This window comes from Coloeus monedula (genome assembly GCF_965178545.1).
Source record: "Coloeus monedula genome assembly, chromosome: 12".
NCBI lineage: Eukaryota > Metazoa > Chordata > Aves > Passeriformes > Corvidae > Coloeus > Coloeus monedula.
The window spans coordinates 8876702-8895355 of NC_138792.1; the positions used below are offsets into that span (position 1 = coordinate 8876702).

The window sequence follows — 18654 nt, forward strand, 5'->3', positions numbered from 1 at the left end:
CATTTAAACATAACTTAAGGTAAACAGTATTTTTTGTCTCTGCTGATTTTCGGTGTATTTTCCATGCTGCATGTACTCGGGCTTCTAGGTTTGTAATTCTGTCTGTGTCAATAATGCAGAGCCAGTAATGTATTTGCAGACATAATACTGTGGCATAGATTTCTGGACTGATAAAGTGGTGCTCTGAGTTCAAAACCCTTGGTGGTAAGACCACCACAGTGAGAGGAGTTGGCGGAGGAATCTCAGACCCAGAGGGGGGTGAGAGCAAGGCCAGGGCAGCACCGGGAGGCCGCTGGATGTGCCGGATGGCGATATTGCCTCACACCGGTGTCATGCTGGCTTGTTGTTATGGGGTGAGGAGACAGCTAGCATTAATGTCCCCCAGGGACAGTCTGCATAAGCTTTTTTTCCAATTCAAGTCACATGCTAAATGCTAAAAGCTTATCTAATTCCTAGTTGTGAATGCTTACATCTTTGTTCAGTACATTGTCTCTTATGGAATCCGCTAAATTAAAATTGCATTGCGAGATGAGGAAAAGTAAAATACTCTGTGCACGATGTGAACTCCAGATATTCTGTGGAGCACATCAGAAGCCAGCTTATTATGAATGCTGCATCAAAGCTTTGGGAACAATGAACAGTCTTTTGTAGGAGAGTATCTATAGTCAGAATACGTGGGAAAGGGAGTAAGTCATTAGCCAGCTCAGTTTGCACCTCCATAAAGATGTGTAAGAAAACTTGTGAATGCATCTTTCCTCCCATACTAGGAAATAATTTGCATACATTAAAAGACCCTTTGATGTAGTAAATTTCATCTAATATTAAAGAAATGTGTGTGGGTGGAAGAAAAAATAATTTCTTATAGTGTCCAGATTGAAAGGCCTTATCATGAAAATTAGTGAAGACATTTAAAGAGTCTGTCTGTGACTTACTGAAGTTACCGTGTCAAAGACAGCACTGAAGAATTTTCGAGTTTGTGCCGTGAAACAGTCTGGCTTTGGAAGTCTAACTCTGTATTTTATAAAAAGCTGGACTGTTTCTACCTGGCATTATGTGATTACTCAAAAATGTTGGAATTGCCCGTATTTCACTTTAATGCCTGACATGATGGTTTCATAATTGTTTAATTTCCTCGATACTCAGATATTGTTGTGTAAACTGTGAGAAGGCAAAGTATTAAGTAGCTGGGGAAGGTAAAGCTTTGATTATATAATTTTTACAGTAAGCCCTACTTACATAATTACAAGGAAACAGCCCTATTTACATTTCAGTTACTCTTACATTTCAGTTATTCTCACAGGAAATATCCATTGTTCAGGTATTCTACTGCTGACTAATAATGTAAAATACAGAATATGCTCTTGTACAGAGGGGTTTTTGGAAAACACGCATAGGACAGTTCTTAAGGTCATGTGATGTGAATGGCACTCTATTAATTAAAACTTCCCTTTCAGTGCCAGTTGTATCCCAAATGCCTGGTTTTTGAAAAATGTCATTCTTTATTGTACTGTATGTCTCAGAGAAGGGCCTCAGTGCTTTATTTTACAAAGCATTCAGCATCAGGCTCACATAGGACTGCAGAAGAGCAGAAATAAAATGTTTCTTTTGTGTTGGAGATCGTTCAGGTAGATGTGATGGGCTGGCAACTCTGATAATGACTCATAAATTTCATTCCACTGAAGAGGGATTGCTAGTGCAAACAGAGCCTTTTTTTAAGAGGTGGGAGTCAGTCAAAGAGCTCTGCAATTGATGAGTCTTTTTTGCTGCTGATAAACTTTGAAGCCCTGTGGTTATTTCTTAGTTTGAGAGACTGTAGAAGAAACAGTTTGAGAGTAAGGCTGAAAGAAAAAAATCCTTGCTATTCCACCCTCCATGCATGCACATCTCTGCCCTAACCTCTAGGGGAGAAGTTTGTTTTAAACATCTGTTAGTATTCTCTCTCTACATGTATGTGTCACCTTAATTGTGCGCATGCACATTTATTTTAGAATTTCACACTACAGCATACTCGTTTTACACAGTTTAGGAACTTGCTCCAGTTTTAACAGTTAAGAATACCTGTCAGCTCACACTGACTTTGAAAGCTCTGAGCCTGGACCTGAAGCTGTTGGAGTCACAGAGCCCCTGCCATAGGAAGGAGAAGTTGCTGGGTGGAATCCTGGGCTCATGCTACAAGAAGTCCACAGCAGTAGATGCTGACTTTTACTGGTCATGCAGCAAGTCAGCAGTAGGGATGAGATGAGACAATTACCAGGTTCTGAATACCTTTTGTTTAGCATCACACATTTGAGATGTCAGCAGTGCTTGATGCCCATAAGTTCACTCACAGCCACTTATGATGTGTCTTGTAAAAAACTTCTGGTTACTCAGTGTTCCTGTTCTGTGCCTGAAAGGGGCTGTGTGCAAGCTCAGTGTTTCTTTGTTGTAGGTATCACCTTGCCCTGCATAGTTCCTGGAGCATATGGGCCCCCGGGGACTCCCGGCTTTCCAGGACTGCCAGGTAGGGAGACAAGATGATGTAATGACTGGCTGACTGCCAAGCAGCACTTATTCCTCAAGGAAGATAATACCTCCTAATTAATTTTTCTCCAAGTGGTAATTGTTCCAGAGGGTTAACTGGCAGAACAATGTCGTTTTGTTTCCCAAAGTGACCAGGCCTAAATCCCATGGAGGATCATATGGACTGCACCATTTTTTAGCTTTCATGTAGCCTTGAACACAAACCCTCTGCTTCTGTGTTTATGTAGCTCATGAACAGCCATAGCTTTGAGACTTCACTTAGCTTAAATTGTGTGTCCAGCAGCAGCTTTGCAGAAAAGATCTGATCCTGTTTTCTTGTGCTGTGTTTTTGTCTTCTGCTATTCATTTGTTGATATCATTAATTAATATATTTTTACCTTAGGTCCCAAAGGCAGCAAAGGCTTTTCTGGCATTCCAGGCCAACCTGGGTTACATGGGTCTAAAGGACAGCCAGGGTCTCCAGGAATAATAGGCTTGCAAGGGGAACCTGGTAAGAGGGAAGTTGCTGGAGTTCTTTTTATTGTCTGATTAATTCGTACAATACTTTATCAAAAGAGTTATCTGACCTTGCCCACTTCTGCCTCATACATTCATGATGCTTCATTGAGAGTTCCATTGTGCTCCTTGCAAATGCAAGCAAATGGTTTCAGCTTGAGAGAAAACAAAGGAAACATTCAGGATTTTTATCACCTGCCTATAACACTGTACTACTACTGGGAGAAAAGAGGACAATCAACAATTTGTTTCTCCAGAGACCATTGTCATGTGCTTTGTTCCAGTTTAGGTTAACCACAAATTCAGTGCAACACTTATTTTAAGCCCTGTGGTACTCTGGTGAAGGCAGCTGTACCCAGTGTTTGGACTCCTTGTAGCCATGGGAACTTCTGATGGTTGTGTAAAGAAAGAGCAAGAAGCAAAGGTGATGAGGGTTAGGGGTTTTGTCCTTTTGCTTAACCTGCCAACTAGCGAAGCCAAGGTTGGAATGTTTTATGTAGCTGCAGCTCCTACACACTTCTACAGTATTCTTTTCTTGAAAATAAAAACAAAAAAAAAAACCCAAAATCCTAAACCTTTCAACAGTTTCATCACTTTCTACCACCAATTATTGTTTCTAATTCAGTACTGAAATATTCTGCAACTTTTCAAGCAACTTTTTCTTTCATGGAAATTTTTAAAATGTTTATTTTATTTGAGGTGCCATTGGAAGCAGCTATTCTGTACTTCTGCTGAGTGACTTTTGCTGCTCTTCTCTTTAAGGCTTCCCTGGACCTCGAGGAGAGCAAGGCTCACAAGGACTTCCAGGACTGGATGGAACAGATGGTTTGCCTGGGAAAATGGGTGCTTCAGGCTTAGCTGGAATAAAAGGAGCTCCTGGAGATGTATTTGGTGCCGAGAGTGGAACCCTGGGGGAGCATGGCCGACCTGGACTTCCAGGTGATAAAGGACTTACAGGTGATATTGGATTTCCAGGGCCAAAAGGTAAGCACTGATACTGCTTGTGTCTGGGAATATCAAACTGTTTTTCTTTCAAAGACCCTTCCTCTTTCCAATCAATTTAAGATGATGCAACTCCTCTGAGCTGCTTGCAGGTGGCGATTTGCTGGTTTTCTGGTAGAATCTAATACAACTCAAAGGCTTTTAATAAAACTCAGTTTTTAGTTAAAAGTGTGAATTTTGCTTTATTTGTTCTGTAACCTCCCATCTCTCTTTTTCCAGGGCTGGATGGAAGACTAGGCCTCCTGGGTATTAAAGGTGAACAGGGTCATCCAGGATATTCAGGTGTCCCTGGACTGCGGGGACCTCCTGGCCCTGGAGGTCCTTTTGGCATTAAGGGAAAACCAGGACCCTTGGGGCCAGCTGGCCTTGCAGGAGCACCAGGTATGTAATGTTTTCCAGTGAAGACACGTAGCTGAGCTGAGCTCTTCAGTGTTGAAGTGTGGGAGAGGTTTGGCATTTGCTCAGACTGAGCTCCAGCCTCTGGTTAGGGGTAATAGAGTGCAGAATTTGAGCCTGTTGACTCTGACTGCTGGGCAATTCCTGCCTGGAAATGTTACCCCAGTAGTGTAGAAAGTACAGCAGAAAGACAGAAGAAAGCATCTTAGATGTCGTGATGTTTTTAACATCTTTGCTCTTACATGCTGGCTGTATCACTGACTAATCTTCATTTCCCATTTTCATCACAGTTAATTTCTGATGTGTGAGGTTGCTTGAAATGTGATTTAGATCAAAAAATTGTTGGCTTTCTCAGGACAAGGACTTGTCTTCTCTTTCTTTCTCTTTGCTGGAGCAAAAGAGAACTTTATTTCCCTGCACTTAAGAAGAAAAAAACCCCCACCACTTGAGTATAGCAGTATTTGTCAAGCTGCACTGACTAAAGTGTTTCATAGCAGTTTATGAAAGACTTGAGAACCAAGCAAAGAGAGACCTGGGAATTGGTAGATAATGGTCTAGGACATAAAAGTGCTCTTCTGATGCATAGAATGACAGTGCTGGAGCACAATGGCAACAAATGAATGAAAGCAGTAACATCATTTGAGATGAAAATCATAGAGTTTTTCATTTTTTAAAATTTTAATATTAGCATTCTGTCTGCCTCTCTATTGTTTTGCATTTGTGGTCTGTATACCATATTTGACTTTTCTTCAACTGTTTTTAAAAACCTTCCATTGCTAGGATGATAAGCTCCAAATACTATGTTTTTTTGCAGCTGTTGTCTCCCTGAATCATTAATTTCTTTTGAACCCTTGTTCTTTCTGTTTACATATTTTGTCTGTTTTTTCCTTCACCATGTTTCTATCCCATTTATCATCAACTCTCCATTTCTGATGTCACACTGTTTGGTTATGGGTTCTTCACATAGGCTGTCAAGGTGAGAAAGTGCAGTGTAGCATAAAAGCTCATGGACTAACAACCCAGCTTTTAATGCTACAAGAATTGCATTGACCATAGGTGATACCCCTTATCATTGCTAATCAAACTGGAAGGCAAAGAACCATTGTAATGAGAATGCTCAGACAGTAACAAAGTCTCAAGCCTATAAAGAAAATCATTAATATGCAGAGATTTTAAGTGTGTGTGTTTTCTTTGTCTTCTTAAATAAGGCGGCTCTTTCAGCTGCTTAAAAGAATACTGGGTTGTAGCATAAAGCCCTGAGTATAACAGAGCTCAAATATTGACTGCTACTGCTGCAAATGTAATTTTTCAGAAGCCACCTGATTTTTCCTTCTCTTCATTCCTTTGGATCTGAGCATTCTGTTTTCAATGGTTTGAGCCTTTGTTTAAAATTGTAAACCATTACAAAGCTTCAGCTAGAAACATTTAGAGGCAAAATGGTGCATATGGTATTGGTTTTGGGACGGCACAATCAGCTTGTTCCTGTAGTGAGCAATTGGCACTTGAGGAGTACAGTTCAACTACCGAGGTGAAATAAGGAACTTGTGAAAACAAGCCTATCCAGCTGATTGATCTCTGGTTCACCCAGAGGATGGGGTAGAGAGCAGAAGCTGGCATTAATGATGCTCCCCATTCTGTCTTCGCTGCCTTGATGACAAAGGTAAGGCTGTGCATTATAGGTCAGTGTCTGGTGGTCAAAAATGGATACATCATAAGGGGTTTCACTCTTGCCGGTTGTGTAGTGATGTAGGCAGTAACCCTCCTTGTAGGTATTTTATTATTAGATGACTAATGCTTTTGCAGTTCTAAGCTTTATGCCTTCTAGTAGGCTGCATGTGCCATAAGGTCCATTTGTCATTAAAAACAGCGCTGTGTGTAAAGAGCTTAGGAAGCTGCCACAAATTGTCCTAGTTTTGTGCAATACCCTCTGTTGAGTTCTTTCTTGTATTGATTCAGGACTTCCTGGAGTCAAAGGTGTGGCTGGGGATGTAGGACCACAAGGCCCTGCTGGTATGAAAGGCTTCCCAGGTCTTGATGGTGCTCCAGGATCTCCTGGGGAAAGAGGATTCTTAGGGCCACCTGGGCCTTATGGTCAAGACGGACATCCAGGTTTCTCTGGGCCTAAAGGTAGGAGTTTCAGTCTTGAGATTGCTGTGCCCACAAAAAAAATAACCTTGCTGATACTGATTTTAGGCTCAAGTTGCTGGAAGAGAATGAATCCCCAACTAGTGTTGGGATGCCTTTGTTTTGCTGCTGAGTTACAAATTATGGATTTAATTATCAAATAATGTTCATAAGGAAATCTGTCTTAAAGGTCTTAGGCTGTTGTGGACAAAGGGTTGTGTAAATCAAAATAGAAAGACAAGAAAATTGAAGAAATGAACAGTGAATTAAATTTATAGAAAGGAGGAAGAGAATCAACCACAAATCAAATGGGAAGTAAAAATTTGTTACAAACTGTGTGGTCTTTAGGCACCACGACAGTAGTCAGTTACCTGAAGAATAACACAAAGCAATAGAGCTGTGGAACTACATGTTGTTCTCTTGGAAACTGATTGGGTTTGATATCCACTGGAAGCAGGACTAGGTTCTTAAAGGTGAACTGAGAAGTGCTGGTTGGAAGTATCATGAGTGGAGACCTGTGACAGAAGTGACAGTTCTGTGCCTGTGCCATGTACTTGTTTAACTACCCAGATTTGGGTGATTGGCCAGACCCAGGCAGCCTTTACCTGCCCCAGGGTGGGCGTGCAGTGTACCAGGAGACACTAATATTCCCTTTTTATTTCTCAACATTTCCATGCAGGCGAGAAAGGCTCTTCTGGCCTGCTTGGTTTCCCTGGCATGCCAGGACTGCCTGGTGTCCCTGGAGTGAATGGGTTTAAAGGAGCTCCTGGCACAGCTGGAGGAAAAGGAAGTCCAGGAGTTGTGGGACTTCAAGGTCAAAAAGGTGAGAAGCAGCTGAATGGCTTTTGCTGGCTGTGCTGCAGAGGGACTTAGGAGGCAGTTCTAAAATGTCTGTGTCTGCTATCTTTCTTCTAAATAGTGCAATCTTCTATTTTTCAATACTTTGGCCTGTTTACCAAAGATCACTAATGAATTCACATCAGGAGACATGGAAGTTCTGTTTTTCTCTGCTAGATTATCTTGCGAGAATATTTCCTGACTCTTTATTTCTTCAGGTGACAGAGGTGATATAGGTCCCCCAGGTCCTCCTGTTCTTGGGACTTCAGAACAGGCATTGCAAATCAAAGGAGACAAAGGAGATCCTGGATTAGCTGGACTTGCAGGATTCCCTGGACCTAGAGGTATTTCACAACATTGCAGTTAGCTGCCAGTATCAGTTGTTCAGTATCTGGGCTCGTTGTCAGTGGAGCATGGTCTGTCCTTTTGGCAGTGCCTGCAGTGTTACTGTTATCTGCTCTGCCATCCCCATTCTTGCAAGACTTGTATATGGCAGTTCTGAATTTTGAGAAAACAGTTTTCCTTTGAAGTTCTGTTCTGCAGACCTAATGCCATCTCTTCTTCCTCTTTAAGGGGAGCTTAGGGTAACAGGTTAACTGACCCAGATGAGCTGGATGTCTATATTATTAAATGAAATTCCACTCTTGTATATTACCCAGGTGATAAAGGAATCCCAGGAAGCCGTGGGCAGCCTGGTCTCCCTGGTCCAGTTGGGTCAGCAAGCAAAGAGAGAGGTCTTCATGGTGACCCAGGCTTCCCTGGTCCACCTGGACAACCTGGGCTGCCAGGACAGAAGGGTGCACATGGTATCATGGGATTTCCAGGAATGCCAGGAGAGAGGGTAAAATACCTTCTTAAGTATCTTCTTCTTCTCTGAGTGCTCTTAGGAAAATCCTGTGTTCTAATTGGTACTTCCATCGCACAGCAGCAGAAGCTGGCAGGAGTTTTCCTTACAAAACTTCCAGATTGGTTTTGTTTGGCTCATACCATTAAATGCCATTTTATATAGTATTTCTTCCTACACCTTTGTGTTCTGTTATCCCCCATGACCCAAGCCTGGAACAGCAAGAATAAAAAGCAAAGACTAATTTTGCTTGGGTTGGTTTTTTTCAGGGTTCAGATGGCACCGTAGGAATACTTGGATTCCCAGGACCTATTGGCCTTCCTGGTCCGAAGGGTAAGAAATCTTTCACAGTGTACGTGGTCTTTCATTGTACACAGTCCTAATATTAATGAGACAAAGGAATAAGTAGTGATCTGGAAGTGTCCATTGCTCTCCAGTGACTGGCTCCAAGTCATATCCCTTTGTAAGAGGCTTCATTCAGACAAGACCCGTCCCAAGCCTAAATACTTTATGGTCCTCTGAAAGTTTGTCCACAGCTCTGTGTGAATCCTGTTGAGCAGTGCAGGAAGCACCCTTTTCTCTCATGTCCTTGTGTCAAAAGTGCAGGGATGTTGTGGAAGTACCTGTAAATGTCTTGTGCATTTGTATGAATGGATCTGCATCCATTGATGGTTATAAGCATTTTCAGACTCAGGTGCATCACTTGCTATTGTCTTTGCTCCACAAATTTGAGATATAGCAAGGTTTATTTTCTCAGACAAGCACTGGAAACTGATGTCCTCAGAATGGCCTTGCCTTTCTTTTTCAGGTGACCAGGGAGAGTCTGTTGGTGTTCCTGGCATTGCTGGACCAAAAGGAGAGAGAGGAGACCCAGGGTTTCCAGGTAAAAGTAGCCCTTGGTTTCTCACTTCAAGAATACAAAATTCTAGAGACTAAACAGGTTGGCTTTGCCAAATTTGGGTATTTCTGTTATCCTGGAAGTGAGATTTGAGGAGCCTGCAATCCAGGTGGGGCAGAAATCTGGATGATAATGAACACATCTGAGACCAGCCCAGTTCTAATGCTGGGTTCACTTCACTTCTTGAGGAGGCACCTGTGAACTTGCACTGGCATTTGGCACCCTGGAACTCCAGCCCAGGGCCCAGGCAATGGCTGAGCAAAGTGCTGCAACCTCAGCATGCCATGTTTCTCACCCTCTTCATGCCTTCCTCCAGCTTGACTTGTATGTTTGTATCCTTTCAGGAGAGAGAGGTAGAGAAGGTCTCAAGGGTGAACCAGGCTATCCAGGAAACACAGGGGTGAATGGACCCAAAGGCAGCCCAGGAGATCTTGGCCAAGAAGGACCAGCAGGTACTGGATTGAGCACCGATATTCTGCAGCTCATGTCATGACTGTGACAGCTGCACCTTGATGCTTCCTTAGCCCTGTTTGGCCTGCCTCAGCTGAGGCTTAAACAAGAAGTTTGGCAAGAAAATGATAATTTTCTTTGACAGTAGTGTAAGGTGTCACCTTGTCCTGCTGGTCAAATATGGTGAATCCTGCAATATTGAAACCTAAAGGAATCCCATTAACAAATAGGGAAGATCTCAGATACAAGCAATAGCAACTTCTTCACAGCTCTTTCATAGCAATATTTTTGTCTGTTCTCTCTCTAGAGCCAAACCTACCCAGAAGAATGGCTATAAGTGTCTTTGGGTTGTGGGGTAATTGGCAGGTAGATTCCCAAATAGTTATCAAGATCAAAGGTTGGAGAACAGTGGAAGCTGTTATTGAAATCTTTTATTTGGAAAACAATTTAATTAGTTATTTGGCCATGTGTTACTTAGTGAATGATGAAGAATGTCACAGCTATGATTTTAAAAAACCCTATCAAATAAATAGTTTGATAAATGTGATGCTAGTGGTGGCATGAGGAGAGATTTGGATCTGATTTTGCTTTATTTAAATAGTTTATTCCCCCATCTTATGAGTTAAGTGCAGGAACAGAAGCTGTAAAATGGAGCTGTGAGCTGTTTCAGCCTGGATGTGATGTGTGGTACAGGAATATTTTTCCGCTTGCTTTTAGGAATTCCTGGAAATGCTGGGCTGAGAGGATCCCCTGGCCCACCAGGACCCCCAGGACAGCCAGGATCTGTTGGATTCCCTGGAGCTCGTGGAACAGTGGGACCTAAAGGTATATGTGCAGCCTGCACATGGAGAGAGAAGTTGGGTCAGAAAAGCAGTGTTTCGGCCAAGTGTCTCTGGCAGGCAGCGCGGGACGGGCCAGCTGTGCGTGGGAAAGAGCTCCCTCTTGGCAACGTGCAGGCACCAGCTGCTGGGAATGAGCAGAGGAGTGGTTGGAAAGGGAGGGGCTCTCATTTGGTTTGAGTCACTAATGGGTGTTCGAGGAGGGTAAAGCTGGAGAGAGCAGTGGGAAGAGTTTCCATGGAGGGCACTTGTGTGAAGGGAGGCTTTGCACCTTTATGTGCTGTGTTCCCCTGTGTCAGGTTTCTCTTATGTGCTGTATGGTCCCTGAAGCATCTTACGCATTTCCACCTAACTGGATTGTTTGCCTATTTGCTCACTTATGTGTTCCCAATGTCTCCTCAGGCTTTCATGGATTTCCAGGTTTAAATGGTCTGAATGGCTTGCCAGGCACAAAAGGGTCTCCTGGAACACCAGGTAAAGGAAATGTGTAGTAGAAATGTCATAGCTGGGGAAATGCATACACTGCTCCATCGAGAGCACTGTTTCCCACAAAATTTCCTTATTTCACCCAGTTCTGGCTTTAATTATGACCTGAAGAAAAAACTCAGGATATTGAATGTGCATGAACAAATTCTTCTTCAATGCCAGTAAGAACAGGATGCAGCCTGTAGAGTTGAAGAGGCTTTTCTGGTGATGGTTCTCCTTGAATTCCTGAAGGACCATGTCACTTCTGGAAAACTAATGGAATGAAATCATAAAACTCTTTCTAATGGATGTTTGCTTTGAGCAGGACAGCACCAAATGCTTGCTTTGAATTGGACTTAGCAAAGAAATGTTTCTGTACTACTTTTTAGAGCCCTCCATTATATGGAGCTCAAGGAACAGATTTCTTTGATTTGTTTCCAGATTCTGCTTTTAGGAAGCTTTTGCTGGATTTTTTCATATTTTCAATCATGTGAAATAGAATGTAGTTCTGTGTTGCAAACAGTGTTTTTACTAAAGTAAAGAAGTGAAGAAAGAGCTTACCAAAAAGACTTGTTTAGTTACAGTCATTTTGTAAAGTAGCACCTAAAATTTGTGGCAGCTGTTTTATGCATGAAAATGGACAGACATCCTGTGTACAACTCAAACAATACCTGTGTTTTCTTTGTTTAAAACTTTGTCTATCAGAAGGTAATGATTTACAGCATATAGATCCTCCACAATTTTCCTGAGAAAGCTGCTCTTAGTGTTTACTTTTCCCAGAGTGACATGCTGAACATCTCCCTGCAGCTTTTCCTGGGAGCCTCTGCCCTGCACCACTTGTGCCTGTGTGCATTCTGCAGCAGTCTGTGCAAACTGAATCCCTGTGTTGCAGCATGAAGCCCACAAGGTTATTTAAAGACGAGAAGCTTGAGTCTGGTGTGTCCTCGTGAGAGACACAGCATACAGGCTGGCAGCAGATCTGTCGCAGGACTGCTATGTTCCCATTCTTGTGCAAGAGCTTGTGGGGAAACCACAACAGTCATATGCTTTTCTCTCAGCATCTCGCAGATTGTTTAAATTCACTCTGCACAACCAGAGTAGCATGTGAGGCACCAAATCACCAATTCCAGCTGCTCTACTGAAAACAGCAGAGACAGTAGTAAATGGGTAGTTTTTTAATCACCACTCATTTTGTGTAATAATTTGACTGCTATTAGGCAATTTGAATAGGCTCTCTTATCTATGTTAACCACGTTTAATTAGGTCTGAGTGAAGCTGGACTGAAAGGACCTGCAGGTCTCCCAGGTCCAAAGGGTGAAGAAGGCTCTCCAGGCTTGGGAAGAGGAGCTGCAGGATTCCCTGGACCGAAAGGCTCATCAGGAGACATGGGTAAATATTGATGTTCTGGGATGTATTGCTGCTGAGGTTAATGGGTTGCATGGTCAGCAGAACTACCAAAGACAATTCCTGAAGCCTCAAAGGTGGTTAAAAGTTTGACAGGTAAATGTGAAATCTGTGATGTTGCTCTGTATTTTAAGAAACGGTTGGTTACACAGTTCTGAAAGTAACTATCTATATTTCTCCTGAGCAGCACAGTATGTATTGTTTCCCCTCCTGTAGTGAGATGTCTCTTTGTTCTCCTCAATATAAATGCTCCCCAATCCTCCCTCACTTTGTGTTTATTATTCTAGGTCCCCCTGGTCCTATGGGACTGCCTGGCTTGCCAGGAACACCTGGAGTTTCTCTTCCATCCGACATACGTGGGAGACCTGGAGATGCTGGCGTTCCAGGCACCGATGGGAGTTCAGGTGAGTGCAGTTTGGAAGCTTTGTCTTGATGGCACCGGTACCCATCTGGTACCTCACAGCCTTGTCGGAGAGGCTGCTACTCCAGTCTATTCTCCAGCCAGAAAGAAATGCTGGGGATTGACCCAGCATTTACTTTGCCCCAGGAACAGATTCTGCCAATTAACTCTGTTGTCTCTAGGTTTTCCAGGTCCTCCAGGACCACGAGGACCCCCTGGCCCAGCTTCTGACCAAGGTGACACAGGCACTCCCGGTTTCCCCGGTGTTCTTGGCTTGCGAGGCATTAAGGGTGACGTGGGACCCACTGGTCCAGTTGGACTCCCTGGAGCATCTGGATTCAAAGGTAATCTTGCCTTGAAAGGATCTGGGAGTGGTTTGGCACTTGTTATCTGGACAGTAGGAATGGCTGTTGGGTGGTTAGTGTGGCCTCCCTCATTCAGGTGTAACGGCTGAATTTGATGTTTCAGTCTTTCCTTTTGGCTCCTGCAGATTTTACCTACTGACTCCAAAAGCTTCCAGGTGGAGCCAGCTCCAGGTGTTTGTCAGTGTGTCCCTAATGATTTTTTATCTCTTATCTTTTTTTTTTTTTCTGAGTAGATGGTGTCCACCTGCAATGTTGCTGTGCTTGTTGACCACAGCTACCCACTTGTGCACTCTAGGCAAGGACTGGAGTTGCTGCTTCATCCCACCTGTCCTGTATGCTCAGAGGCTTTAGCGTGGTGGATTTAGGTCTCCACAGGAAGCTAAGAGGATTGTAGGAGTTCAGAGATGTTGTTCTGGGCAAAGGCAGGGAGCACATTGCTCTCTCTTTGGTCTGTACCAAAGAAGGCCAAAGGGCAGCTGCACACAGGGACTCCAGGAGCAAGGTTTGAGAGACACCACACAGCTCAAAAGCCAGGGCAGGATGGACAGCCACTGCCAGATGAGTAACTGTCTGCTGTCTTTGTGGGCTGGCAGATCCCATCCCCCTGTGCTGTGCACTGAGATGGATTCCAAATAGTAAAGACGTGTAGTCCCCAACCCTGTCCCTGGGTTACCCAAGGAAGGGGAAGAGTACTTTCAATAAAGTACAATTAGGTAGCAGTGGAAATCCTTGTCTTGAGGCTCTACAGCCATTGTGGATGTGAAATTAGGCACAGACTTCCTTGAGGTCCCCTCCATCTTGGAGCCCAAATGCTGCTGCTGTCATCAGTGAGAGCTCCAGCTGCGGGTCAGAATCAGGAGCCTGTGCTTAGGCCCAGTTTTGGCTGTGTGTCTTTGCAGGGGCAAGAGGCGAGCCTGGCCTAATGGGGATGCCAGGTAAAGATGGGCCTCCAGGGGATCCTGGTTATGCTGGGCTGAAAGGTGAAATGGGCCGTCGAGGTGAGTGCTGGAGGATTTAAAAAGCTGTCATTTATTGCACCTGGTTTGGGCTGGGGATTACTTCAGAGCTCCTTTAATGGGCTTATTTGGGAGACTCTTGATCTCTTAGAGACTGAAATAAGTTAGAAAGAGCTTGACATACTTTTTACAAGATACCCAGTGCTGATGTGCAATGGTGGTCTTAATTTCACATTCTTCTCCTTTGTGTCAGGATTAGCATGAAATCTGTGTGGTTTTTGTGGGGTACTTACACATCCTTTGCCCCACGTGTAGGTCTCCCTGGCAGACCAGGGGCTCCAGGAATAACCCCACAGCCAGAAGAAGTCACAGCCCCTGCAGGATTACCTGGTCTGCCAGGAATTGATGGTGTCCCTGGCTTTGATGGAGATCCTGGATTCCATGGCCCAGCTGGAAAACCAGGTAAAAAGTACACTCAGATCACCACAATGCCATTCTTCTGGACGAAAAACACTACTTTATGAAATGCATTAGGAATGTTTACATGGATTTTTAATTTAGGAAAGAATTCCATCAAAATGCATACAAATATAATATATACAAATATAATGCTGCATTTTTAACCATGTGTAACCATACTCAGCTGTACCTTGCAATCCTTCTACAGACAACCAGATCAGGTGGAGTCTCTTTTGGAGGTGGCTGTTTATAACCACAGCTGGTGAAGAGTGAGCTCTTGGCATGGCTGCTGACATCCTATTTCCCTTCTGGAATATGATTGCAGGAGTGAGGGCAATACTATGAGGAAATGATGATACTAATAATTGTATTTTATTTCAGGCCCAAAAGGTTTGCCAGGAAGATCGGGTTTGAAAGGACGTGATGGCTTACCCGGAACACCTGGCATAGTTGGGGAACCAGGACTTCCAGGTGCCCCAGGACCACAGGGATTTGAAGGTAATTTTATGATTTGGGGAGCACAGATCAAAAAGAGGCAAACAGTAGAATTGTGTTTGCTTACAGTTTCTGCAGAGACCCTCCCCAACACACAAATCCCTTAGGAAGACCAGGGGATGACTGTGGTCTTGTGTTTGTATCTGCAATGAAGGAAATTTTTTCTTCACTGAGGAAAGTTCTGTCACATGTCCTTGTTGATGTCACTGCTGGTGTTTCTGTAGGTGCAATTCTCAACACCTTTTAGTTTTAATGTTTTGTGTATGTGGGAATCATCTTGAAGATCTAAAGGAGTGACATAGTATTCACAGTAACCCTGCCTGTGAGGCTTGGACAGTGAGGAAAGGCACAGTGAGAAAGAAGAAGAATATCATCAAGAAGAGTGCTATAGCAAAAATGAATGAATTAGGTTTTGGTTGGTGCTTTGAAATCCTCAGAATTACTGCACTGTGAGATACACCTAACACACTGGCATCAGAGTTGTTGGGCAAAGAAAGAAAACTAAAAGAGGAAGGGAATGGGTGGGTGGTGCTGTGAAATGACTGCTTTTGGAGCTGTTAAGTCTGGTAATTCATACAGCTTGGGCTCCTCGTTGTGCAAGGCTGCCATAAGCAATGCCAGATGGAGTGTAGAACCAGCTGATGTCCACACTGTGCACTAGAAATAGCAGTTCTCCTTCTGTCTCCCAGGTGCTGCTGGGAAGCTGGGTTCCCTTGGTTTGCCAGGAATGCCTGGTCGGAGCGTGGGCGTTGGATACACTCTGGTGAAGCACAGTCAGTCAGATCAGATCCCCCCGTGCCCCATAGGGATGAACAAGCTCTGGGATGGCTACAGCTTACTGTACGTGGAGGGGCAGGAGAAGTCACACAACCAGGATCTCGGTGAGTTGACGGAATTCTCTCAGGAATGAACAACACAGGCCAAAATTACATTTCAAAGAAGCCATCCTCCCTGATAGTGCAGAGGGTTGTGGTGGAGGTGGTGGCAGCTGGCTTGGCCAAATCTGCACTGGGAGCGGTGTCACTCATACCATCCTCATCCCTAACGTTGGTGTGTGTGACTTGGAGTGTTTGGCAGATGCTTGGGATGACCACTGCTCCAATTTTTCCAGGTTTTGCTGGCTCATGTTTGCCTCGCTTCAGCACCATGCCCTTTATTTACTGCAACATCAATGAAGTGTGCTACTACGCCAGCCGAAACGACAAGTCCTACTGGCTGTCCACCACTGCTCCCATCCCCATGATGCCCGTGGACAGCGTCCAGATCCCACAGTACATCAGCCGGTGCTCTGTGTGTGAAGCACCTTCCCAGGCTGTGGCTGTGCACAGCCAGGACATCACCATCCCACAGTGTCCCCTGGGCTGGCGCAGCCTGTGGATAGGATACTCCTTCCTTATGGTAAGGACACTACTGCTAGAGCAAAGGCAGCTTTAAACATTTTGATCTCTCCTCTCTGATGAGGTCACTGAGACTGTGTTCTGTGGGTTACTTACAGGAGCCTGGAGCCCTGTCTCTCCTTGCCCCAGTGCACTTCTTCATCAGCTGAGTTGCTGTAGCTCTGAGTTTGCTCTGTTTAGCACCTGTCCTGATCAGTTCTGGTGGTAACACTGTGGCCTTAGTTCTGGATTGCCACAGGTGTTTGTTCTTCAAACCCTTAAATGTGGGAACAGTAATTAAGCTACACTATTGACTTAATCCTCTTCTCAGTGGAAAAAGTTTTCTATTGCACTCTTCTAGAAGCTGTAAGATTGTTAGAAAAACATGATGGCAGCATTATTGTTTTGAAATTTTCCCAACTTTCAAGTGAAAAGCTGCTTTTCCATTATTCCCGGCCTATATATTCAGCCTAAGCATGTTCCTTTGCTTTTTTCCCTTCTAGCCATGACTCAAGAGACAGATACACACAGCCAGCTGTATAGTTCTGGTTGCCTGTTTCACTCCTTTTAGCAATGGAACCAGGAGACTCCCATTTGCCTCTATCTCTTCCTTTGAGCTCACTCAACGTGCCATCTTTATTTCAGCACACTGCAGCGGGGGCGGAAGGTGGAGGCCAGTCCCTCGTCTCACCCGGTTCCTGCCTGGAGGATTTCCGAGCTACTCCGTTCATCGAGTGCAACGGTGCTCGGGGCACGTGCCATTACTTTGCCAACAAGTACAGCTTCTGGCTGACCACGGTGGAGCAGGAGCAGCAGTTTGTCAGTGCTCCTCCCTCAGAGACTCTGAAAGCGGGACAGCTTCGGACACGGGTCAGCCGCTGCCAGGTGTGCATGAAGAACTTGTAGTAACAGAAATGCAGGTACAGGAACAGTCTTTGTTACCCCAGATTAGACATCACTGACTGGAGAAGGGTAAATTCACAAACCTGTTTTGTGTGCATTTGATGGGTGAATCAAGACAGCCAGAACTCTACAAAAATCAAGTTTCAAGTCCAGGAGTTTGTGCACAGAGGAGGGAAAGACCAGTGTTCTGAAGCCAGTTTTTTAATGAAACATGGTGCTATGTTTTTACTTCAGTGTTTTTTTCCCCTCCTTTATGGCTACCTCAGAAAGTCTCAGTGAGTTCCTTACTCAGACTGAAGAGCAGCTGATGGCTCACACCACTCCTCTGTCTGAGGCACATCCAGTCATCACCCAGAGAGACTTTTCCAAAGCTATGCTTAATTAGTGTCTTTGCTCCAGTGTAAGGGAGTGAAGACTCATTCTCCTGTGAAACACAGAACTAGCTAAAATGTATCAGTATATGGTGACTTGGAAACACTATGCACTAATGGCTGATAATGGATTTTCTTAGAAAAATGGAAAAATGAATGTTTTGCTTTGCTTATTACACAAATGGAACATTCTTTCCTCCAATAACAGGTAACCAGTTCTAATTCAGACTGACATCCACAGTTGACCTTAAAGAGCTACACCAATGAAAAATGCAATTTTTGATGTAAAGATGAATCCAAAATACCTCCACCATTTTTCATTGCCTTCTATTGAAATATATTCCAGGTCTGTTGGCTTCAAGGCCTGTGCTTATCTCCCTGCAGTCAATGATACGCAGCCATACTTTATTAGCCAACATTTTATTACTATGAACATAAATTTCCTGAGGCAGCTTTGGCACACTTATTTTGTAATGATTCAAGCTGTGTGTGTTTGAAAAGTAGAGGCTTTACTAGATGGCACACAAGCTCATGCAGACACAGGAGTAAGAAGTTATGGGATGTACATTTTTTACTCCTGCAGTCACCATGTGTTGTATACTGCTTCCTCTGGGCTTTATTGCTGTTAGTTTAAAAAATTGTATCTCTGCTGTATGCACTGTTAACTTTCCTTCAGGGCGTAATTAAAGAGAAGTGCCACTAACTGGATTTTCCTTGTATATTTTAAGGGAAACCCATGACAAAGGTATGCTTATACCTATAATGAATTCATTCATTAGGACTAATGTTATTACCATTAACCTCTCTGGAGTGAAGTGTATCAAATCCTTGTCTGTTGGCATTCCAGGACATTTCAAAGCAGTGCCTTGCAAATACACTGTCAAGTTTATTCAGAAAATTATTATTAATGCACGACTGAGACATTATTTTAAGCAAATAATAATCAGTATAGATGAAAGTATTACTTGCATAACACATTATTGTCTTCGTAGATGGAGGTCAGAGCTCTGCAAGTTCTGGAGTTGAACCACTCTGGAGGTGAGCAGGGAAGTTGT

At 43.8% G+C, this 18654-nt stretch overlaps 1 protein-coding gene across 1 annotated transcript in view; it reads left to right on the forward strand.

The window, feature by feature from the left end:
- Positions 1–18580, forward strand: part of COL4A6 (collagen type IV alpha 6 chain) — a 126961-nt gene extending 108381 nt beyond the window's left edge. The window contains exons 24-45 of the mRNA XM_082289722.1: positions 2429–2500; positions 2903–3010; positions 3778–3999; positions 4237–4398; positions 6370–6540; positions 7217–7360; positions 7593–7718; positions 8034–8215; positions 8488–8551; positions 9027–9101; positions 9461–9568; positions 10284–10391; positions 10808–10879; positions 12134–12259; positions 12562–12678; positions 12857–13018; positions 13939–14037; positions 14311–14457; positions 14836–14952; positions 15639–15830; positions 16061–16347; positions 16971–18580. Coding sequence (XP_082145848.1) covers positions 2429–2500; positions 2903–3010; positions 3778–3999; positions 4237–4398; positions 6370–6540; positions 7217–7360; positions 7593–7718; positions 8034–8215; positions 8488–8551; positions 9027–9101; positions 9461–9568; positions 10284–10391; positions 10808–10879; positions 12134–12259; positions 12562–12678; positions 12857–13018; positions 13939–14037; positions 14311–14457; positions 14836–14952; positions 15639–15830; positions 16061–16347; positions 16971–17231 — 3122 coding nt within the window. The 3' untranslated portion in view covers positions 17232–18580. The remainder of the gene's footprint in view (positions 1–2428; positions 2501–2902; positions 3011–3777; positions 4000–4236; positions 4399–6369; positions 6541–7216; positions 7361–7592; positions 7719–8033; positions 8216–8487; positions 8552–9026; positions 9102–9460; positions 9569–10283; positions 10392–10807; positions 10880–12133; positions 12260–12561; positions 12679–12856; positions 13019–13938; positions 14038–14310; positions 14458–14835; positions 14953–15638; positions 15831–16060; positions 16348–16970) is intronic.
- Positions 18581–18654: the final 74 nt, after the last annotated feature.